This window comes from Perca fluviatilis, chromosome 15 (genome assembly GCF_010015445.1).
Source record: "Perca fluviatilis chromosome 15, GENO_Pfluv_1.0, whole genome shotgun sequence".
Classification (NCBI taxonomy): domain Eukaryota; kingdom Metazoa; phylum Chordata; class Actinopteri; order Perciformes; family Percidae; genus Perca; species Perca fluviatilis.
Genome location: NC_053126.1, coordinates 765,798 through 790,531, shown reverse-complemented (window position 1 = coordinate 790,531; position 24,734 = coordinate 765,798). Strand labels below are relative to the sequence as shown.

The window sequence follows — 24,734 nt, the reverse complement described above, 5'->3', positions numbered from 1 at the left end:
CATAACTATATTACTGGCGTGAGTCTGCTGGTAAAACTACACAAAGATGGACTCAGAAAGCACATCTGGATACTTCACCCCGTGTGTTCTCACCATGTTGTTTCATGCTGGCTCTATAAACGTGGACAACACAGTGGAAATATTATTTCATCTCTGTTTATTTTCCATCTTATTCTGCATTAATTATGTCTTTTAATGTGAAACACTCACTGCATGTCATTTAGTTATTATAAAGCATGGAGCTGTAGGCTGGTTCTTGTATGTACTACAAAACAAAAACAAAAAGGACTATTGGACAACAGCCCTGGATGATTCAAAAGAAGAAACCAGAGAAGATGCAGAAATCTGCTGGAGGAGGTGAAGTTATTCACTGTGACCACTGAAGGTCCTCCATCCAACTATTCTACTCCTGTCTGACCTGCTTTTCCTCCTCTTTTCTTCCTTAACTCTCTCTGTCCTCCATCCTCACCTTCCCCTCCCTCCTTTCTGTGAACTGGTTTTCCTCTCCCATCCCTCCTCCTTCTTTTCCTCCCTCTCTCCCTCGTCCCCCCTCTCTTCTCTCTTCCCCCCTCATCTTCCCCTCCCTCTCTCTCTCTCTCTCTCCTACTTCTCTACTCCCTCGTTCTCTCCTCCCCCACTCCCTCCTCTCCTCCCCCTCATATATATTTAGGTTTCAAGTTATTTATTGTCAAATGCATGATCACAGTGAAGCAGTATATATTGCAGTTAAGTTAAAATATAGATTATATTTGCAGTAGACAAGTGTGCAGTTTTAATTGCAAAATAAATAACTTGAATGAAATGTAATTTAACATTTAACTTCTGCTCACCTTTGATCAACAGAGTGGTGTCCATCTTTGAAGTCTAAAGGAGGAGTGATAGACCGGTCACTCTTCATGGACCCACAGCTGGGTTCAGGTTCAGGAGAGTCGGGTCTCTGATGGATCCTGATAGAAAGAAATTCATTAAAGCTAAAGGTAATTCTCTCTGAATAAAATACTTAAATAATATATAATTTAAAATGTTTGAATACAATATGAAAAATGTATTTAATTATAATAATTTACGGACATGCTGCTGTCTCCACACTTAGATTGTGTTTAATCTCAGCCCTGAGATTTATTACCAGAGATAGTTAGTTAGAGATAATAAATAACTATTTATTACTGACATTATGGATGTGATCTGATTGGTGGACAGTTAGAGATGGTCCTCTCACCTCTGAGCTTTGGTCTGGCTGCCATGTTCCCCACCCAGAGTGGCTTTAGAGGGAGGGGCTCCCTCCTCTCTGTCCTCACACTGACTCATAGCAGAGTCCACACCTTCATCTGGAGAGGAAACACTGAGAGCAGCATCATTCATCAGCACATCATCACTCATTCATCCCTCACATCATTTCTCCTGGAAAAAAAGCCAAATATCAGCAGCTGGTCCTCTGATTGGCTGCTTCTCTCTGTGTCATATCAGTGTCATTTGAATCCTTTTGGCTTGTTGGACTGTTGCTCAGACTAAAGAAGCAGTTAGAAAACATGACTGAACTCTGGGCCTTTTCTCACCACTTCACCCAACACGGAGAACTGATCAACACATGGATCAATAGTGGTTTGTTATTGGACAGAGAAGATGCTGCTGGTTCTCATTGGTCAGTGGTGAGAACAAATCAGAGCAGAGGAAGTTGCCATCAGCTGCTCTACTTCTATCAGTCCACTAGATGGCCTCATGGAGCTGTTTGGAGGATTCTACTGCTTCATGGAAATCAGAGCTGGATGTCACTTTGTGTGGTGGCCATCTTTGATCCTGACATTTGGATGATTTAAGAGAATAAACCAGAGGAGCTGCAGAAATCAGCTGGAGGAGGTGGAGTTACTCACTGTGACCACTGGAGGTATTTCCACTATTTTTACAATCTAAGGGCTGAACGCGCTCTAGCTGTTTGCGATCTCCCGTAACATTTCAATGGTAACAGTGAGCTCCACCAATTAGAGACATCGCTGATACGCTTAGGATTGTGGGTAGTGTAGTACTTCTCCATGACATGATGAATAAAACCTGTTTTTCTTAAAACTTGGTTGATTTCATTCACACTTCTGGTTTCTACGGTAGTATAAACCTCCGAATCACAATCTCACAGCTCTGGGTCAGTATACCTCAGATGGTTGAGACATTATGGCTGATAATCAAAATCTTTACAGAGAAACAAAGAAAAGAGGACTTCCACTTCTGGAATCACACTATTGACACGTGAACTAACCGCAGACACTTGACTGTCCTGCTGTTATTACAGACATGTGAACTAACCACAGACAGTTCCCCTTAATGATGTGGTTCCCAAAACGTTTTTCACATGAGGACCCTTAAACTGACTCAGATTAGACCACTGACTGATAGGATTTTTGCTTTTAGATGTTTAATTACAGTACGTGTATGAAACCCATAAGCATAATAGTACGGTCATTGTCTTACTTATGGATAGTTATAGTTTAAATTAATCATTCCCTTTTATTCTGGGTACCCCAGAGACCCCCTCAAGGACCCCAGACCCCATATATATATATATTATAGAATTAGAAACACTGGAACAGATATTTGTTTTTATTTTAACTAAACAGGAAACATTGATATATGAAACTGCCAATTAGATTAATTTACTTATTAATCAACATTGTTGGACGCCTGTCTGCAGTTAGTTCTGTCCTTTAACCCCCGTATGACTGAACTTTATTATTATTAAGGCTTGGTGTAATGATGCCCCACTACAACTAAATTACATTTTGTTAAAGAACAACAATGACATGTAACAAAAAAGGTAAGAAGCCGTACTTACAGTTTACAGACGTCTCTCTTTTGCTTTAATGTTTCCTTCTGAGATCAAAAAGGAGTTTTTATTCTCAGTTCCCTCTTTCCATCTGGGACACGCCCACTAACACGATTAAAGCAGAAGGACACTCTGAAAGCTCAGACCCCTGCCAAGCCATGATCTATTTCACGATGTTAACCCAACTTGAGGGGAAGTTCACATGACTTCCCCTCAAGTTGGGAACACATTTTGTTTTGGTTGCTCCGACACCACATGAATGCAGGACAAATGCTCTCTCATCTCGCAATGTTATGGAAAGTAACAGAATGTTTGTATCCACCCTGTTATTTAGGTCCTCTCCAAAATGTAATGGGTTCTTCCTTGGCCCATGCTCCACCCTTCAATTAAACACCTTTAATGAAACGTCAACGGAGATGTGGTGGGACAAGAGACATTCAAAAAGTGAATGGGTTCTTCCTCGGCCCATGCTTCACCCTTCAATAAAATTATTGAACGTGGAAAAAAAAATCACTTCTGGAACCAGAGCCGTCGGTCACTGTTGAGCTCTAAAGAGAGGTGAAGTCCCTCCCCTTCCTCTGGACCATCATGGGACCTTATTTCAGATAAAATATGTTCTGTAGTGAACAGGGAGAGACCAATAATTATTTTGATCCCATTTGAATTGAGCCATGACTTACACATATGTTTGTCAATTCAAAAGATAATTTTGCAATTCAAGAAACCCTCAGTTTGTCGTAAAACTGTTGTATCAGAGTATCAGAGTTTTAGACTGTGAAAATACGTCATTAGAAAGACTCCACACTTCAAAGTGTCATGGCTGACGTCTCTCTGAAGCTACGATGCCTGTGTGTTTGGTAGCGGGATGTAATGTTACTCACACGAGCAAACGATGTCTTTCTCTGGGGATCAGGCAGCAAAGGTGAAACAAGACACAGACTCAATGGGAACGTTTCATAAGGTAAGAAACAAACATGTATTCTCTCGTCTGTTAGAAAGTTTTCATGAGGTGGTATTATTCTTAGAATAACATTCAACACAGAATGACAACAGATATTCCAGTGCACCCCCCACATCATATACAATAATAAAATAAAATACTCTTTCACTTCTTACTCACTTGTTCCCTTTTTCTTTCAGGTTTATTTCAGAACCCACCTGTCAGCTAAGTATCTACTATATTCACATTTTCTTATTTTATCTTTGAAATGCTACTTTAGTTCACTATAATTAGACACTCATTAAGTTGTTTTTCCTCTTTTGTTATTTTATAGTTATATAAATCCTGTGTTTTATAGAGAATCTAATTCAACAGGCGGTTCCTTTTACTTTTCCCCTTTTCAAACCCAACTCAAATACCAAACAATATACAAATGTGTATGTATTAAAATATATCTTAATTTATCTCAGATTGAAGTGCTACTATATATATATATATATATATATATATATATATATATATATATATATATATATATATATATATATATATATATATATATATCCTAAACTTTTGTTTCGGACCATCACGGTAAGCTAAACTGGGTTTTGGACTCCCTTGGAACGGTTTTCCCGCTCATTGTTGGTACCTGCGCTCTCTGTGCCTGCTGGGTCTGTGGATCTGCCGAGGGAGGGAGGTGCTTTGGCTGCTCCTCAGACATCCTATGATGGTGGGGGGCATCATCACCCTCGGCCTCGAGAAGATTAATTGTGTAGACATCAAATTAAACCTGTAAACCTATTTACAACCTGTAATTATTTTTTCACAGATGCTGAATTTGATCCTGAAATAATCGTGTTTGAGATTCTTTCAGAAACAAATGTTTCAAGACAACAAATATCAGTTTCAGACTTTAAGTTTAATATTTTAGCCTCAGTTGTTCTTACTTGAATATAAAGGTTTATTACAACACAAAACAGATATCAGAGAAGCATTTGGTACAGCTCATATCCATGGACACAGATTTACCAAAAACTTAAAGTAACATCACATTCACTCAGCTTTATACAGTGTACCCTCAGGTAAAGAGAGTCAGCTGATGACAGGAATCATAAAGTGTTTCTGTCCACAGGAGAGACTCTCAGTCCTGCAGAGGACACAGAGACACTGAGGAACCAGACCAGACCATAAACCCAGGATAAAGAGGCTGAGTGAATGTAGTGTCGAAGGTGTGGAGGTGGATCAGTGAGTCAGAGGAGACTGCGTAGAAGGACAGAGTGCCAGCAGGACAGTCCACATACACTGCTACTCTGTTAGAGACAGAGGAGGAAGTGAGGACTGTTCTAATGTTATTGTGCCAGACAGAATAACCACCATCAGAGCAGATCAGACTCCAGGACTGATCATTCCATCCAAACCAACAGTCTTTACTGTCTCCTCTCCTGCTGATTCCTCTGTAACTCACTGCTATATCAACTCCTCCTCTCCTCTCGACCTCCCAGTAACAGCGACCAGTCAGACCATTTTTACACAGCAGCTGTTCCCAGAAGTCAAATCTCTCTGGATGATCAGGATATGACTGATCCTCTCCCACATTTGTCGCCTTCCTGTTGTTGTCAGACAGTTTAAGTTTTCCATTTACTGTGTTTGTGTCCAGTTGCAGTTCACAGACATCTGATGGAGAGAACAAGAAATAATACAGCTGCAGGATATCATCTGATGATTTATTAACAACTTTACTGACAATTACTGAAATAATCTAATGGAATCTGATGGTGATTTACAGATTTACAGCTGTGTAGACTGAAAACACAATCACAACAATGTTTTATTATTAAGATTCTGTCTCTCAGCCTATTTTCCATTTCCACCGTTTCACCTGCAGCTGGCTCTAAAACCATGTGTACACTGGTCTGAAGTCAGTGTGACGTGCACCAGGGTTTCCTGCAGCACTTTGCAGCTAAGGCGGTCGCCTAAGCAACAAACACCTGCCGCCTTAAAGCAACACTAGAGAACTCCTACAGGTTGTTTCATTGGAACTAAAGCTTGCGCTACCCGATCTGGCAAACTTGCATAATGTAATATAATGGACAATAATGCTTCCAACCTGTAGGGGGACCAAAGCGGGAAAAATTCTCTAGTGTTGCTTTAACTACATCATAAAAAAATAAAAAGAAATGTATATGAGCGATATCTGCTGTGTTACTCTGACCTGTTTTCTCCCTTTCATTCCAAACCACACAGTTGACAACCTGCAGGTGGAGGCGGAGGAGACAGGCTCGGACATAAACGCCACAGGCTGCTGTGGACTTGTAAGTCTCGCAAGCGGTTTCAGGAAAGTGGCTGCATGTGTCCGACAATGCACAGAACATTAACCGGTACAAGCCTACAGCTGTCCGCCGACACAGAGTGCGGAAAATGTGTCACAGCCTCCGACAGGTGAACTGAGACTCAGTTTCCTGCTTGTCAGTCAATGGTTAATGATTGGTTAACATTTCATTTTTCTATCTTTTGGAAGGCTGGCTGCCAAAATCGCCACTTACCACCCCCCCACCCGTTCGTCCTATAATGGTCATAAATCAATATTAGAGTAGCCTACTTCCTTGTTTACTGCTGCAATTAATAAAATGCAGTGGAGAAAAGAGCATCTGTCTTCACAAAAATCATTTTTTGAGTGTTTGATTGTAATGTATTTGTGCTTTAGAATGTAATCAATGTGAAACATTAGTAAAATAAGCTTTATTTCTCTCTGTCTACTGTACAATGACAAATTCCAAGTACAAAAAAATTGGTCTCAACTACTGCCAGAAAACGCTTAGTTATGTTGTAACGTTGGTTCTCTGAGTGAAGAGACTCTCTCTCCACCGTACATATGGAATAAGTAACAGTGTAACTGTTAATAATACAGGAGAGAAGCCCGGGTGTACTTGATTTTCATTTTGTGAATTTCGATTGAATAAAGGACTATTTTTCCAGTCTTATTTCTTCATTGAAGTTTTCTGTAAAATAGTGTTAAAATCTCGTCTCGTCTCGATCTCGTGAACCCAGTTTGTTGTGTTTGTGGATTTTAAATTTGCTTTCATTTTGGTTTGCAGAGCCTCAGGTTCACAGATTTAGTCTGAAGTGAATAAGTGCCCTGTGCATTGCTGTGCCTTCAACCTAACACAATAAAGTGCAGTAAACTGATACTGGGGTCCTGTCAAATGCATTCTGACCGATGTACCAAAGCTAATGTTCATAGCAAGAATCAGCAAATACAGTTCATTAAACTTCATCCAATTTAGTGACAGTCAAAAGAAACAACGTTAGCTTTCTGTTGGCTAGACTGTTAATGAAATATATTTATTAGTTCTGTTGGATCACTTTATTAAGTTTGTTGTGTTTCTGGATTTTAAATTGATTGATTGAGTTCTAACATCTTTCCAGCCACAGTGACAGAAAACAAATCCTGACTGATCGTCATCGTACTTCAGTCAAGAAAATGTAAAAATCTAGTGTAACATGCAGCTGAATTCTCAAGAATCAAACTTTAAACACACTCACACTTCCTCAGACCAGGTGTCAACCACTGCAGTCCACCATGGTCCGTCCTGCAGGAAGAAACAAAGTCAGAATCAACTTCATACACCTTCACTCAGATCCTCCATTAAACATGAACCAGAGTTCATCAGTTAGTGACAGAGAAACAGTGGGAGAGCTGCTGTTGTCTGTCCATACCTGAAAGTGTCCAGTCTCCAGTTTGGATCCTTAAGTCCAGCTGACAGCAGATTCACTCCTGAGTGTCCTGGATGATTGTAGCTCAGGTCCAGCACTCTCAGATGGGAGGGGTTGGAGCGCAGAGCTGAGACCAGACATGTACAGCCTTCCTCTGAGACCAGACAGCCTGACAGACTACACACACACACACACACACACACACACACACACACACACACACACACACCTCTAAAAATTAGATGTTGGGCGTATACATCCTTCCACTGTTTAAAATGACTGTCGCCAACACTAATGGAGCGTAGTGTTGGTTCAGGTAGATCTTTTTCACAGCTGTTTGGCAGGAACACTTTGATTAAGAAGAAGTCCTAAAACTGACCGACATGCCCCCTGTGAAGGAGGAAGACTCCAAGTACTTTTACTTGAGTACAATATTCTAGTACGCTTCCACCTCTGTCTAACTGACACATGCCCATATAAACAGTATTTTGACCAAACCACCACCAGTTTGTTTCCATCCAGAGGAGTAGAGGGGAAACAGCTCTGTGCTGTGTTTTCAAGGTGTAGTGCAGAGAAATATGATCCGCCATGAGCACGGTGTATTTTATTTTGAAAATTAACCGGATATTTATTTTGTTTCTGTGCTTAACTTCCTGTCCCACACTATCTGCCGTGTGCTGAATTGCTGCGGAGCTCTCCGTCGTCCGTCAAAAATAGAAGCTCTGGGAAGGAACTGGGACGGAGTAGGGACGCAGACGTTCCGCAGTCTGTGGAAATGCACACACTGACTTTAATGGAAACCTAATGACTCTGTCGACGTTCTGCAGACGTTCCGCATCCAGTGGAAATTGCCGGTAACTCTTGTGGGTCGCCACCACTCGCCATAGGCTATGCTACTCGTCTAGCTAGTGCTGCTAGCTCTGACTCACTCACTTGACCGTCGACATGTAGAGCTCGGGGGGGGCTACAGATTAGGTATCCCTAAAGAAACGCGTATCTAACAGTAGTTCATTACATAGTTCATAGTTCATTACATTAATTAATTTGCACGCAAGTTTTATTTTTTTTTTAAACAGTGTATTCTCTGTGTAAATTCATGTACCAAATAGAAATGCCGTTTCGGTTCAATACGAATACATGTAACGTTCCACCCCTAATATATACATATGCACCTAACTGTATATCCAAGTCCAGTTTATGTGCCCTGTTGCAACTATTAGGTGCTTGAAACCATCGCACCTCCACAGTCATGCCACCGATACATCCATTCTCAATGAGCTGGTTACCTGGGAGTGGGGTTATGTGTCTTACTATGAAAGGTTGTTTATGTAGTCCTTCAGTTAGTGTGTCTATTAAGAAAATAAATGAATGATATAGAGCACTGCTACTTCTGTCTTCATTGAACCAAACATGTTTAGCAAAATACCGTGACCCAGGGCAGTGGTGGCCTAAAGGTTAGAGACGCGAGCTTGTGAGGTCGTCGGTTCAATCCCCAGACCGACAGGATAAAATCTGGGTGGGGAAAGTGAAAGAACAGCGCTTGTCCCTCCCTCATTACCACCACTGAGGTGCCCTTGAGCAAGGCACCTAACCCCAACCGCTCCAGTGGAGCTGCTCAGTGGCCAGCAGATCAGATTGATCAGACCCAGGTTGTACTGGGCAGCTTCCAGGTATGAATGTGTAACTGTGTGAATGTGATCAGGTTGTTCCTGCGAAAGAGAGGCTGCCTCTCAGTGAACCTTCCCTGAATAAATAAAGGTAAAAAAGAAAAATACACTGTTGACAGGCTCCTGAGTTACTAGAGGGCTAGAGGACTGGGAGCTGAGAACTGAGGACAGAGCTTGACATCTTCTCTCTGAAAGGTTGGCTTGTAGTCAGTCCATTTAATAACACATACAGTATAAAGAAAATAACAGCTCAGAGGGTCATGGTTTTCAAATAACTGAACACTAACCTGAGAGTTTCCAGTCTGCAGTATGGACTCTTTAGTCCAGCAGACAGCTGCTTCACTCCTGAATCCTGCAGGTTGTTGTTACTCAGGTCCAGCTCTCTCAGACTAGAGGACTGGGAGCGGAGAACTGAGGACAGAGCTTGACAGCTTCTCTCTGACAGGTTACAATCACTCAGTCTGAAGAGGCATCAGCAATACATAAGAAAACAATTACAAACAATGGTTGTTTCAATAAGGGAGATATCAGATTTAAGGTGAGAGACGTAACCTCAGAGTAAAACATTGTTTGTGATTCTGTGAGAATGACTGATTGTTATTTGGCTCTGTTGCAGAACCTCGCCAGTCAGTGAAGTTGCACTTGTTTGTAGTTCTTCTCATTGACAGTGCAGACAGTGCAAACAGATGCAAACATTTCTACATTTCTACATTCACTTATGACTAACTGTCAGAGTGGAAATGAATCTCCTTTATATGCGACCAGCTCCATTAATAAAACTTTATTATACTGACAAAAATACTGTCTGAATGTTTCTTTTAACATTTGATTTGACTTTATTTATTGCACACCAATGCAATCTAATTAATTGCATTGGTGTAATTAATTTCCAGCTCCATTAATAAATCAGAATCTGAATATTTACAACCTAAGGGGTCGGGTTGATGATGTTGTTCACTTTTTACACATTTAACGCAGTAACGTTTACTCAAGAGTACATTTATACTGACCTACTTTTCACTTTGGATTTAACTAAATTTGTACAAATGTATTTTTAAATGAGTAAAATTAACAGTACTTTTACTTGAGTATAATATTTTTGTACTCTTTCTACCTCTGCCTGACTACTACATGCAGACTAGAGGTTGACCGATTCATCGGTTTTGCCGATTAATCGGCACCGATAGTTGATTGGTGGAACTATCGTTATCAGCAAAAATCCATACCGATAGTTTTTCCTGGTTGCGTCCGTTGCTGGAGAGGCTGAGAAGCGCGCACTGTCATTCATTACACAGTACACGAGAGCTGAGAAGGGTCTGCTGGCATCATGCATTACAATAGCGGCCTCTAGAGGCGAAATAAAAACCATCACTGATGCCTTGTGTTGTTTATTTTCGACACGTGTTACTGTGCGCTGCACGGAGAGCACATGCTGTGCGGAGAAGGCTGACATCAGATGCGCGTTTAAAGCATCGACAGCAAAAAGGTATGTATACAGTACATTTTGTCATATCATTATAAAGTTATTAATTTGTTGAATAGATGCTGCATTATTAGAGAAAGAACAGCACAACAGTATGTTTGTTTGCTTTCGAGGCTGAGATGACGCTAAACATTAGTAGTAGGCTAACTTACCTCAAGCGGTTAAACACTGACAAAAATAAACGCAAGTCCGACCCAAATCGTCCACGATCCGTCTAGTGGCTGCCGCTGGAGAGTTGAGATGTGTAGAATCGACAGCGCATTCATTTTAAAATCCCTCAGCGGAGGAGCATCAACAACTGCCCGAAAGCACGGTAGCGTATATGGTAGAGCGAGATAGAGACTGAAGAGAGAGAGCGTTATATGGTGGAGCGAGATAGAGTGAGTGAAGAGGAGGAGCGCCCAGCGGCGTTAGAACAAAGCCGTGTCTCATTGAAATAAAACGTGTTTTTGCCGATTCATCTCTAGAAATGCGACTGTAGCAAGCATGTCACTATCACTAACGTTATCCACATTTATATTTACTGACCGATTAATCGGTTATCGGCAAATACGGCCCAACCTAGCTATCGGTATCGGTAAAATCCACTATCGGTCGACCTCTAATGCAGACACAAAGAAACAGATATAGCCTCTTGTCCAAATTCTTATCCCCTTAAATATGGGGTCAAACTATAATTCCTGCATAGTCCATTCAACATAGCTGTGAATACTCTCATGTTGAAGCTGAGAGTAAGAACTGTTAACACATAATCACTGTTTGATTTCAAATCCAGAGCCAAAATAACAAAATGTTGTCATTGTCCAAAAACATTTGGACCCAACTTTATATCCAAGCCAAGTTTATGTGCTGTGAACTAATACATTACAATGTTGACAAGCTACTGAGTCAGCTATCTCAAACTAGAGAACTTCTAAACCTCATTCACTCTTTTAATCTTGTTTAGTCAGTCCACTAAATAATTAACATACAAAGAAAATAACATCTTAGAATAACAGAGACAGACTGGGGCGAAAAAACAGCCCTGGACTTTCTCCCAAATAGGCCCATCATACGGCCATTCGCCCCTACCGTGCGCGACAGACACTAGCCAGGATGTCCTGATACTATGCAACAATACTGTATAAGGGTGTCACCTTAATCGAAATTAAGTCACAATCTTGAATATCGAATAAAAAATTGAATCGTTGGTCGGTTTGTCAAGCTGAAAAAAACCACACAGCAACACGTTAGCGGACTGTGCTGGCTCGATTGTATTTCCACTCACATACCCAACAACTGCCGAACAACGCCGACACACAGTGCTCGTCTTATCCACCACTCTCTCGCCTGTAGTACTGCTACTACGGGAACTGAACCGAACACCGAAGTTTTCGAGGCGGGGACGGTATTAGACAAGAGGACATGACACGGGAGGCTCCAGGCTGCAACCATACAGTCTCGAAGTTTTGCCAAACTTGCGATCTTAAAGAGGCCCGCAGGGAACTCTTGTGGGTCGCAACCACTCGCCATACTCGTCCTTTCGTGCTGCTATCTCTGACTCACTCACTGGACCGTCGACCTGACAAAAAACTGCATGTCGGCGGAGGAACTCAGCTAGCTTCAGAGCTAAGGCGGGGCTACAGATTAGGTGTCCCTAGAACCCGCGTATCCAGCAGTAGTTCGGCATTACATTAGTTCCACATTACATTAATTAATTTGCACGCAAGTTTTATTTATTTATTTTATTTAGTGACGCGTCAACGCAAATTATTTGTGTCGACACATTTACGACGAATCGTCCCAGCCCTACATCCTAGCAGCAAAAGTGAGTTCACTGCAACCTCTAATATACAACGAAGTGAAATTGCGGTCTACCCGCATTCATTTCTAACACGTTTAATGTTTCAAATTATCCTAACAGAAATGATTAATCACGTTAAGTTTGACAGCACTAAATGGCACGATAATTTCCATAATCATGATGCACACCCATGTTGATAGCTGACTATGCAATTCGCAAAGATAGGGATAAAGGCAGCCTATTATAATGTGTCCTGCTTCTGGCACTTACCAGTACCTCTTGCTGATGTGAAATTAACTCTGCTGTCTGTCCCTCATCATGACCAGTCTGTGGATACTCAGGCTCAGCTTCCACTTGGTCCTCTACATTCTGGCTAAGTGATGCAGTGTTGCTGCTGCTGGCAGTTGCACTGCAACCAAAAAGCTCTGTGAGCTTACTGCATTTTCCTGCTTCCACTAGGAGACCGAGTTGTCTGGTGATAGCCAGACTTTTTACACGTAGCATATAAGTGAGCGTATTAGCGCCCCCTGCTGTTGGCTGTTAATATCACTTTATTAGACTTTTTTTGTGCCGACGGCCGTCGGTTGGACAGCTGTTCTGGACTTTTCCCAAACGTACAGATGTCAGTCCGTCCCTGCAGAATAACTGAACACTAACCTGAGAGTTTCCAGTCTGCAGTGTGGACTCTTCAGTCCAGCTGAGAGCTGCTTCACTCCTGAATCCTGCAGGTTGTTGTTACTCAGGTCAAGCTCTCTCAAATTAGAGGACTGGGAACTGAGAACTGAGGACAGAGCTTCACAGCTTCTCTCTGACAGGTTACAGCCACTCAGTCTGAAGAGGAATCAGCAATACAATTACAAACAAGTTATTTTTGTGAATGAAGATGAACTGCATTTAATCTGGATAGTTGTGCGTGCACATACAGATATTTGTTGAAGTCTTTAACCACTGGCAGCAGCCTCAGAAGAGCCTCCTCTGAAGCAGAGTATTTCTTCAGGTCAAACACCTGCAGGTTGTTGTTACTCAGGTCTAGCTCTCTCAGACTAGAGGACTGGGAGATGAGGAACGAGAACAGATCTTCACAGCTTCTCTCTGACAGGTTACAGCCGCTAAGTCTGAAGAGGAATCAGCAAACATAAGAAAACAATTACAAACAATGGTAGTTTTAATAAGGGAGAAATCAGATTTAAGGTGAGAGACGTAACCTCAGAGTAAAACACTGCTTGTGATTCTGTCGTTCTTCTCATTGACAGTGCAAACAGTTGCAAACAGCTGAGCATTTCTACATTCACTTATGACTTACTCTCAGAGTGAGATGAGTCTCCTATATGTGTGCCCAGCTCCATTTAAAACAGAATCAGCCATACGTACAACTTAAGGGGTCATGATGATGTTCACCTTTTAAAAATGTAACCCAGTAACGTTTATACATTTATACTGACCTACTTTTTTTTAACTATATTTAAACAAATGTATTTTTACTAGAGTACAATTTCTTTAAAGCTACATTGTGTAAGAATTTCTCCCATCTAGCAGGGAAATTGTATATGACAACCAACTGAATATTACTTTCTAGCCCTTCCACCTGCGGTGGCTGAACCCGAAATTAGCGCTCTCCATAGTTTCCACGCAGCTGTTCTAGCCACTCCAAAATCAACTTTCGTCTTGTTGCTTTGCCTGTCGCGTTATCGTTTTAAATCTCTTTTTCGCTTCCCTGGCAAGTAATCTCCCCCTCCCTGGCATTCGTCACGGTGCCACTGAGTGTAAGAGGCCGAAATGCCGAAGTATGTCCCTCTTTGGCTAATCTATTTTAAAGATGGAGGCCAGGGTTCATACGCATTTTAACCAATACTTTTCCATGACTTTTTCGGCAAATTTCCATGACTATGTGTTCCTGAAATTGTCAGTCGAAGTTCGCCCTCAAAGGTTTAACTATAAAATGAATGATAATGTATGTGGTTCATAGTGGGATTCGTAATAACGCTCCCCGAATACAACGCTGAGGTTAAGACGACGTGAAAATACATTTATTAATCACATATTATTATGATGTGTTAAAAAAAATTCCATGACTTTTCCAAAACTTTCTGGGTCTTTTTATGTTTCCAAAACCTTTCCAGGCCTGGAATTTGCATTTTTCAAATTCCATAACTTTTCCAGGTTTTGTCAAAACGTATGAACCCTGGGAGGCGCTACATGGCGGCCGTCATTCCAGCAAGTCGCTCGTATGTATTCTGAATGATTCTGACTGTCAGATTCTACGCTTACGAGAATACTTTGATTAGTTGGTGGAAGTAATTGCACATGAATTAGTACATATGTGTGAAAGAACAAAGGGGTTTTTGCTAAGAATCAACTCAAAAAAATTACACAATGTAGGTTTAAAGTAACAGTACTTTTACTTGAGTATAATATTCTAGTACTCCTTCCACCTTTGCCTGACTCATACATTCCAGACACAAAGAAACAGATGCAGCCTCTTGTCCAAATACTTGTCCCCTTAAATATGGGGTCCAACCATAATTCCTGCATAGTCCATTTAACACAGCTGTGAATACTCTCATGTTGAAGCTGAGTCTGCACTGTAAGCACAATCATTGTTTGATTTCAAATCCAGAGCCAAAATAACAAAATGTTGTCATTGTCAAAATACATTTGGACCTACCTGTATTTCCAAGTCAAGTTTATGTGCTGTGAAGCAAGACATTACAATGTTGACAAGCTCCTGAGTCAGCTCTCTGAGACTAGAGGACTTCTGAACCCCATTCACTCTTTTAATCGTGTTTAGTCAGTCCACTAAATAATTAACATACAAAGAAAATAACATCTCAGAATAAATGAACACTAACCTGAGAGTTTCCAGTCTGCAGTGTGGACTCTTCAGTCCAGCTGACAGCTGATCCACTCCTGAATCCTGCAGCTCATTGTTACTCAGGTCCAGCTCTCTCAGACTAGAGGACTGGGAGCTGAGAACTGAGGACAGAGCTTCACAGCTTCTCTCTGACAGGTTACAGCCACTCAGTCTGAAGAGGAATCAGCAATACAATTACAAACAAGTTATTTTTTGTGAATGAAGATTAACTCCATTTAATCTGGATAGTTGTGTGTGCACCTACATAGCTTCATTGAAGGCTTTGACCACTGACAACAGCCTCAGAAGAGCCTCCTCTGAAGCAGAGTATTTCTTCAGGTCAAACACCTGCAGGTTGTTGTTACTCAGGTCCAGCTCTCTCAGACTAGAGGACTGGGAGATGAGGAATGAGGACAGAGCTTCGCAGCTTCTCTCTGACAGGTTACAGCCACTCAACCTAAAAAGGATGTTCAGACAGTCCATTTAATAATTGAAAATTAAGAAAAAAAGATCTTAGGTAGTAATCTTTTTTAATAAAAGGTAGAATAACCTGAGAGTTTCCAGTGTGCAGTGTGGACTCTTCAGTCCAGCTGACAGCTGCTTCACTCCTGAATCCTGCAGCTCGTTGTTACTCAGGTCCAGCTCTATCAGACTAGAGGACTGGGAGCTAAGAACTGAGGACACAGCTTCACAGCTTCTCTCTGACAGCTTACAGCCACTCAGTCTGAAGAGGAATCAGCAATACATAAGAAAACAATTACATTACAAATTGGTTGTTTTAATAAGGGAGATATCAGATTTAAGGTGAGAGACGTAACCTCAGAGTAAAACATTGTTTGTGATTCTGTGAGAATGAATTGACGAACTGACGAAAATACTGTCTGAATATTTCTTTTAACATCTGATTTGACTTTATTTATTGCACACCAATGCAACCTAATTAAGGATCACATTATGCTTAACATTATTATACCTTGGCATAGTTAACATTAGGGGTCATGATGATGTTGTTCACCTTTTAAAAATGTAACACAGCAACATTTACTCAGAGTATATTTATACTGACCTTTTACTTTGGATTTAACTACATTTGTACAATTTTAAATGTATTTTTACTAGTACAATTTCTTTAAAGTAACTAATTTTAATTGAGTATAATATTCTAGTCCTGGAAAGGAGGGTTTGGCCGATAGTCGAACCTCGGGTTGAAGGGGAACAATGCTGATTCTGTCCTGGCCATGGAACAACGGGCCAGAGCTTCACTCTCGCAAGAATCCTGGAGGGAGCCTGAGAGTATGCCCATGTATGCTACATGTTTTTTGTGGATCTGGAGAAGGCGTATGACCGGTCCCCCGGGAGATGCTGTGTGGGAGGTGCTGCGGGAGTATGGGGTGAGGGGGTCCCTTCTCAGGGCCATCCAATCTCTGTAGGACCAAAACGAGAGCTCCAGGTTCTGTCCAGGTTCTCTGCAGTAGGTTGGACTCGTTTCAGGTGAGGGTTGGCCTCCGCCAGGGCTGCGCTTTGTCACCAATCCTGTTTGTAATATTTATGGACAGGATATCGAGGCCTAGTCAGGATGGGGAGGGGTTGAAGTTCGGTGGCATGGGGATATCATCGCTGCTCTTTGCAGATGATGCGGTCCTGATGGCATCATCGGCCTGTGACCTTCAGCACTCACTGGATCGGTTCGCAGCCGAGTGTGAAGTGGCTGGGATGAGGATCAGCACCTCTAAATCTGAGGCCATGGTTCTCAGCAGGAATCCGATGGAGTGACTACTCCGGGTATGGAATGAGTACTTACCCCAAGGGAAGGAGTTCAAATACCTAGCTCAGTCATCCATGAGGAGCTTGGAGTAGAGTCGCTGCTACTTTGCGTCGAAAGGAGCCAGTCGAGGTTGTTTGGGCATCTGGTAAGGATGCTCCCTGGGCACCTCCCTAGAGAGGTGTTCCAGGCATGTCCAGCTGGGAGGAGGCCTCGGAGAAGATCCAGGAATAGGTGGAGGGATTATATCTCCAACCTGGCCTGGGAACGCCTCAGGATACCCCAGTCGGAGCTGATTAATGTGGCTCGGGAAATGGAAGTTTGGGGTCCCCTGCTGGAGCTGCTGCCCCCGAGACCCGACCCCGGATAAGCGGACGAAGATGGATGGATGGATGGATAATATTCTAGTACTCTTTCCACCTCTGCCTGACTCATAAATGCAGACACAAAGAAACAGATGCAGCCTCTTGTCCAAATACTTGTCCCCTTAAATATGGGGTCCAACCATAATTCCTGCATAGTCCATTCAACATAGCTGTGAATACTCTCATGTTGACGCTGAGAGTCTGCACTGTAAGCACATAATCATTGTTTGATCTCAAATCCAGAGCCAAAATAACAAATTTTTGTCATTGTCCAAATACATTTGGACCTAACTGTATAGCCAAGTCTAATTTTTAAGTTTATGTGCTGTGAACCAAGACATTACAATGTTGACAAGCTCCTCGGTCAGCTCTCTCAGACTCTTTTAATCTTATTTAATCATTCCACTAAATAATTAACATACAAAGAAAATAACATATCAGAATAACTGAACACTAACCTGAGAGTTTCCAGTCTGCAGTGTTGACTCTTCAGTCCAGCCAACAGCTGCTTCACTCCTGAATCCTGCAGGTTGTTGTTACTCACATCCAGCTCTGTCAGACTAGAGGACTGGGAGCTGACAACTGAGGACAGAGCTTCACAGCTTCTCTCTGACAGCTTACAGCCACTCAGCCTGACGAGGAATCAGAAAAAACATAAGAAAACAATTACAAACAAGTTATTTTTTGTGAATGAAGATGAACTCCATTTAATCTGGATAGTTGTGTGTGCACGTACAGAGCTTTGTTGGAAGCTTTGACCACTGGCAGCAGCCTCAGAAGAGCCTTCTCTGAAGCAGAGTATTTCTTCAGGTCAAACATGTCCAGATCTTCTTCTGATGACAGTAAGATGAAGGCCAGAGCTGACCACTGAGCAGGAGACAGTTTATCTGTGGAGAGACTTCCTGAACTCAGGAACTGTTGGATCTCCTCCACTAGAGAACCATCATTAAGTTCATTCAGACAGTGTAACAGATTGAAGCTTCTCTCTGCAGACAGATTCTCATCCATTTTCTTCTTGATGTACTCCACTGTTTTCTGATTGGTCTGTAAGCTACTTCCAGTCTGTGTCATCAGACCTTGTAAAAGACTCTGATTGGTCTGTAGTGAAAGACCCAGGAGGAAGCGGAGGAACAAGTCCAGGTGTGCATTTGGACTCTGTAAGGCCTTGTCCACAGCACTCTGGTAGAACTGTGATGGTTCAGGTTTGTTAATAAGTAGAAACCACTGGCAGGATGTTTGTTCTTCTGTCAGCAGGTTGACTCCAAAGTTTGTGAATGTCAGATGGACATGAAGAGCAGCCAGAAACTCCTGAACGCTCAGATGGATGAAGCAGAACACCTTGTCCTGGTACTGTCCTCTCTCCTCTATAAAGATCTGCGTGAACACTCCTGAGCACACTGAGGCTGCTCGGATATCGATGCCACACTCTGTCAGGTCTGATTCATAGAAGATCAGGTTGCCTTTCTGCAGCTGCTCAAAAGCGAGCTTTCCCAGAGACTCCATCATCTTCCTGCTCTTTTTATTCCAGTGTTGATCCATCTCAGCTCCTCCATCATACTTGATGTTCTTCACTTTGGACTGAACCACCAGGAAGTGGATGTACATCTTAGTCAGGGTCTTGGGCAGCTCTTCTCCCTCTGTGGTCTTTAACACGTCGTCCAGAACTGCAGCAGTGATCCAGCAGAAGACTGGGATGTGGCACATGATGTGGAGGCTTCGTGATGTTTCGATGTGGGAGATGATTCTGTTGGCCTGATCCTCATCTCTGAATCTCTTCCTGAAGTAGTCCTCCTTCTGTGGGTCAGTGAACCCTCTGACCTCTGTCACCATGTCAACACACTCAGGAGGGATCTGATTGGCTGCTGCAGGTCGTGTGGTTATCCAGAGGCGAGCAGAGGGAAGCAGTTTCCCCCTGATAAGGTTTGTCAGCAGCACACCCACTGAGGTGGACTCTGTAACGTCAGTCAGGATCTCAGTGTTGAGGAAGTCCAGAGGAAGTCGACACTCATCCAAACCGTCCAAGATGAACACGACCTCTTCAAACCTGCAGATTCCTGCTTCTTTGGTTTCACTAAAGAAGCGATCAACAAGTTCCACCAAGCTGTACTTTTTATCTTTCAGGCCATTCAGCTCTCTGAATTTGAATGGAAATGTGAACTGGATGTCCTGGTTGGCTTTGTCTTCAGCCCAGTCCAGAGTGAACTTCTGTGTTAAGACTGTTTTCCCAATGCCAGCCACTCCTGTCGTCATCACTGTTCTGATTGGTTCATCTCTTCCAGGTGGGGTTTTAAAGATGTCTTCTCGTCTGATTCTTGTTTCTGGTCTGTCTGGTTTCCTAGATGCTGATTCAATCTGTCTGACCTCATGTTCAGCATTGACCTCTGCAGTCCCTCCCTTTATGATGTAGATCTCTGTGAAAATCTGATTCACAACGGTTGGGTTTCCCGCTTTAGAAATCTCCTCAAACACACGCTGGAACTTCTTCTGCAGCTTAGATTTGAGTTTACGCCTACCACCTGCAGCAGGACTTCCTGAATGAACCCACAACAAAGAAGATCAATAAGTCAAAAAAAATATTTCAAAATGTCATTTGAGTATATGATTATATTTTGGTCCAACTCTGGAGACATTAGTAATTTTTCCAGCATGTAATTTTTCCAGCATGTTAAATCTTTAGAGAAATCCTCTTACTGCTCTGCAGACAGTCAGCCAGCCCCCCCTGCAGCTGGAACAGAAGATTATATGAATGACAAATCAAACTGAAATCATGGAAGCAAACATCAGATCCATGTTGGACAGACTGACAATCCACTGGTCTGAAAAGTGCAGCATGGAGATGATTGTTAACAGAAAATATGTAAAAGTAGTTGTTTTACATGTACAGACCATAAATATGGAGACCAGGTGTGTTTGATGCTGCTGGGCAGACTGACCACTGGGACCCTCTGAGCTCTCCTGGTCCACTCTGTGGAGGAATCAGGAAGAATTAGCTCACATTATGTCTGTCCACACTAGGGCTGTAATCTCCCAGTCGACTAGTCGATTTATTGGTCGATACTATTGCTGAATATTTATTTAATTGTGAGCGTTTAATTTACAGTCAGTCCTCCTCTACCATGTCAAAGACATTTGCCGTGTGGCAGCATTTTACAAAAATAGATAATGGAAAAAAAGTCGAATGCAAAGTTTGCAAGCAACAGTTTGCATATCACAGCTTGACTACAAACATGGCATATCACCTAAAAACGGTAAGCGGAGAGCACAGAGTCTTGTGCTTGAGACAAAACAAATAGAAGAGGTGCACACATGAAGAAACATTGCTGCGCGACTATCTTTAGTTGCCGATACCTTTGGAATTCCAGAAGCAAAGAGAGTTTCTGTTGTATGTGACAACACTGCTAATATGGCACTCTGTGTGGAAACACTAAAGGAATCACATGAATGGCAAGAGATGCAGGGCGTCAGGTGCGCCGGGCACACTTTGCAGCTCTGTATTAACGCTGCACTCAAACAAGAGCCAATTTATCGTGTAAGGCAAGGCAAGGCAAGGCAACTTTATTTATATAGCACATTTCAGCAACAGGGCAATTCAAAGTGCTTTACATAAAACATGAAAGAGCAGTTAGAAAAATATTAAAAACAATTTACAAGACAAGAATAGATTTTACAGTGCAGTATAAGAATTTAAAGAACTGAGAGATAAAATACGCGAATAAAGAGCAGTTAAAACACTTAAACATATAAAAGCAGATAAAATAGGTTAATTAAAGAAAGGACCAATATGTCAGACATCTCAAGCAGTTCGGTCCATATTTCTGGTTCATCTTACCAACAATGGGTCCAGATGCTTCACATGGAGGTTTCATTCCCCATAGTTACAGAAGCTTCAGTATACTCTTTTTCTTATTCAATGCAGTCGTCACCACAAGGCTTAGTTCTTTTCTTCGGCAAACCTTGCAAAACCCGGAACGGTCTTCAGACCGTCTCTAATAGTTAGGAAACGTGCTAGTTTCGTAGACTATTTATTTTATTCTTGATTTAATAGTTTATATTGTGTAGACAAAGTAGACCCTCGTTTTAAGCAGCTGTCTTTTCTGGATGATGCCAAACGAGACGAGGCCTATACAGTAGTTGCACAGCTGGCAGAACGACTGAGTGCACTCAGCGCAGCCACAGGTACAGGTGAACCTGGAGGTGAGGAGCAACATGTGTCAAAAAAACAGAAAACCGACAAAGAGATAGGATATGGAGGGGGGGGGGGAAAGAAGAGGGGGAATTGTGATGGGGGGGGAGGAAAAAAAAAAAAAAATGGGTTTTTCCCAAATCAGGTGGGAGAAGCACAGAAGAAATGAAAAACTATCTTCAGGATAGAACCAAAATTGACTCTGGAGCATTGGAGTGGTGGAAAAAATACCAAGACAGATACCTGAGCCTGGCCCGAGTTGCAAAGCGACTGCTCTGTATCCCTGCAACATCCACGCCTTCTGAACGCATTTTCTCCAAGGAAGGATTTATTGTCACTAAAGCAAGAAGCTGTCTCTTTCCAAAGAACGTGGATATGCTGGTGTTTCTCACACACAAAAAAGTGTGGATAGTTTGTGGACAGTGGACAATGATTGTACTCTCTGTGAGTGAGTAGCCATTTGTTTATTTAATTTTGTTTACATTATTTCGTTTTGGACATTAATAACATTTTATAATTTTGCACATTTACTGTATTTCAAATACTTGTGGATTTGGGCATTTGATTTATTTATTTTTGTATTTATTCTGAGTGAGCCTACCTTGTTGTTATGCACTTTATTTTAGGGATGCACCGAATATTCGGCCACCGAAAATGGCCCAAAAGGGCATTTTCGGCCGAAATACTTTTATGACCGAAACAATACGGCCGAAAATGTTGTGATGACGCAAACAGAAACCGCGACCTGCACGTGTGTCAGTACCCGATCCGTTCCACCTGCAAAGCGTCTCCTAGGCAACGAGGTTGAGACGGACCACGGAGTGAAAACAATGAAAAGTGCTCTTAGAGTCTGTCAGCACACGGTTCAGTGAGATCTATTCGGATCCTCTGCACTTCATCGCGACTGTACTTGATCCGCGTTATAAAGACCATTACTTGGATGCGGAAATAAAGCAGGGCGCACGAGAAATGATCCAGGTCGCCATGGAGACGGAGACGGAGCGGCGCCCAGCGCAGGAGGAGATCAGAGCGCAGAAACAAAGACTCGTCTCTCTGCACCAGATGAGGGGCATGCACCCTCGTTGTCTGATATGTTCAGTGAAATCCTGCAAGAAAGTGCCTATGTGTGACTATCAGTTTGTAGCCATATTTCTGCTAGATATTTTTTTAATTAAACTTTAATATTAATTTATACAATTGCAATGCCTTGATTTTAGTAAAGTTAGTACACAGTCATAGCCATAAATGCAATGGTACTAATAATTGGCATAATTTATTTCGGTGTTTCGGTTTCGGTTTTCGGTCTTGGTTTCCTCTTTTTTCGGTTTTGGCCAAGAATTTTCATTTCGGTGCATCACTACTTTATTTTGTTTCGGTTTAAATAACATATTGTACTTTTATGGTTCCCTTTTATTATTGTGCACATTTATTTCTAATATTATTTATTGGATTTGGGCACCTTTTTTGGAGCGTAATGCGCAATTGTGCTGTGCCCACTGTTTGCATTTGTTTTGAGCTTATGCTTTATTTTTCAGTTATGCACTTTATTTCGTTTCTGCTCTCGTGTTGATCTGGTTTGTTTAATAAATATTCTTTTTTATTAAAGTGGACGTGACTTTTGTGTTTAAGAGTAAAAGCTTTAAGTTAATAGTCTATTCGTGTCTCAGCCGCGAAGCTGAGCTCCTATGTTCAGCCTCACTGTGTGCGAGGACATGCACAGAGCGGCTGAAATGATAGTGTCTGTCAGTTATTATAACATATGACAAAAACAGTTGTCTAAATTATGTTGCATATTCCTCAACAGTTCTTGAGCTGATATCAGTAGTTGACACAGTACTATTTTCGGAAATCATAGGCTATGATATTGCGCAGGTGCACGTGATGCAGCGCTGTCAGAGTCGACAGACTCAAGTGTGTCATTTCAGTGCAAAATAATTAGGTCAAAAACGATTTAACATACTGCAAATAGCCCACTAGTTTTTATGTTTATTTATAATTCATTTAGGCGGACAAGGCTACCAAGTACCGCGCAGCTAATTTATCTAACTAAATAAACTACTCTAGGTGGCACCTTGTATGACAGCCTCGGTCACCTGTGTGTGTTGTTAGTGAATGTTTCCCGACGTTGTAAAAACACTTTAGTAGCCGGTGAGACTAGATAAAATATAAATGGAGTCCATTTACATCTTGGTCTTGTCTTAGAATCAACCGTGTTTTTACTCAGACAAAGGATTTTATTTCAAGATTAAATAGACTGAACATTGTCTGATATATTTGTGTTTACATCAATGTCATCATCAATAAAGTGGTGCAAAAAGAGAAATAGATGTTGTGTCAAAGCTGTGTCCTTTTCCTATATTTAGGTTTCAAGATATTTATTGGCAAATGCAAAATAATTACAGTGAAGAAGTCGTTGGCAATAAAATAATAACAGTTCTCAGGCTCCCTCCAGTTGTGCTCATAAAGTTTGTAGTAGACAGGTGTACAGTTATTGCAAAATGAATAACATGAATGAACTGTAATTTTACATTTTACTTTTTGTTGTAAACTTTAAAACTGAGAAAGTAAAGGTTAGCTGACAGGACACATGCCGTCACCATCCAGTAAAAGACTTTTTTAAAACATCTAAAATCCGGAGATCTCACAACAGAAATAAAATACTTGTTTTTGTTTCCATCATTTTGAAAATCCTCACCTTTGAGCAACAGAGTGGCGTCCATCTTTGAAGTTTATCAAACAACCCTTAGACCGATCACTCTTCATGGACACACAGCTGGGTCCAGGTCCTGGTCCGGGTCCAGATCTGTGCTGCTTCTCTGGGCTGAAACACAACACACAGAGCATTCATTTATTTTTTGGGGGCATTTCTGCCTTTATTGGACAGGAAAGCTGAGATTAGAAAGGGGAGAGAGAGAGGCGGGAAGACATGCAGGAAAACCGTCACAGGTGGGATTCAAACCCTGGACCTTCTGCGTCGAGGAACAAACCTCTGTACATGTGCGCCCGCCCTACCAACTGAGCTAAAAGGCACACACACACACACACACACACACACACACGTCTGTATTACTATCTTTGTGGGGACATATCATTGACATAATGCATTCCCTAGCCCCTTACCCTAACCTTAACCATCCCAACTAAATGCCTAACCTTAACCCTTACCCTAAC

At 41.8% G+C, this 24,734-nt stretch overlaps 2 protein-coding genes across 2 annotated transcripts in view; both read right to left on the bottom strand.

The window, feature by feature from the left end:
* The window catches only part of LOC120573937 (NACHT, LRR and PYD domains-containing protein 12-like), an 86,732-nt gene extending 83,854 nt beyond the window's left edge, over positions 1-2,878 (bottom strand). The window contains 3 exon segments of the mRNA XM_039823851.1: positions 831-947; positions 1,220-1,342; positions 2,825-2,878. Of these exon segments, the coding sequence (XP_039679785.1) occupies positions 831-947; positions 1,220-1,308 (206 nt within the window). The 5' untranslated portion in view covers positions 1,309-1,342; positions 2,825-2,878.
* LOC120573940 (NLR family CARD domain-containing protein 3-like) overlaps positions 1-24,734 on the bottom strand; it is a 45,979-nt gene that overhangs the window by 15,753 nt on the left and 5,492 nt on the right. Inside the window, exons 3-10 of the mRNA XM_039823855.1 lie at positions 24,259-24,384; positions 20,267-20,345; positions 20,072-20,105; positions 18,117-19,911; positions 15,804-15,977; positions 7,473-7,646; positions 7,299-7,345; positions 4,872-5,429 (exon numbers count right to left, since the gene is read on the bottom strand). Of these exons, the coding sequence (XP_039679789.1) occupies positions 4,897-5,429; positions 7,299-7,345; positions 7,473-7,646; positions 15,804-15,977; positions 18,117-19,911; positions 20,072-20,105; positions 20,267-20,345; positions 24,259-24,384 (2,962 nt within the window). The 3' untranslated portion in view covers positions 4,872-4,896. The remainder of the gene's footprint in view (positions 1-4,871; positions 5,430-7,298; positions 7,346-7,472; positions 7,647-15,803; positions 15,978-18,116; positions 19,912-20,071; positions 20,106-20,266; positions 20,346-24,258; positions 24,385-24,734) is intronic.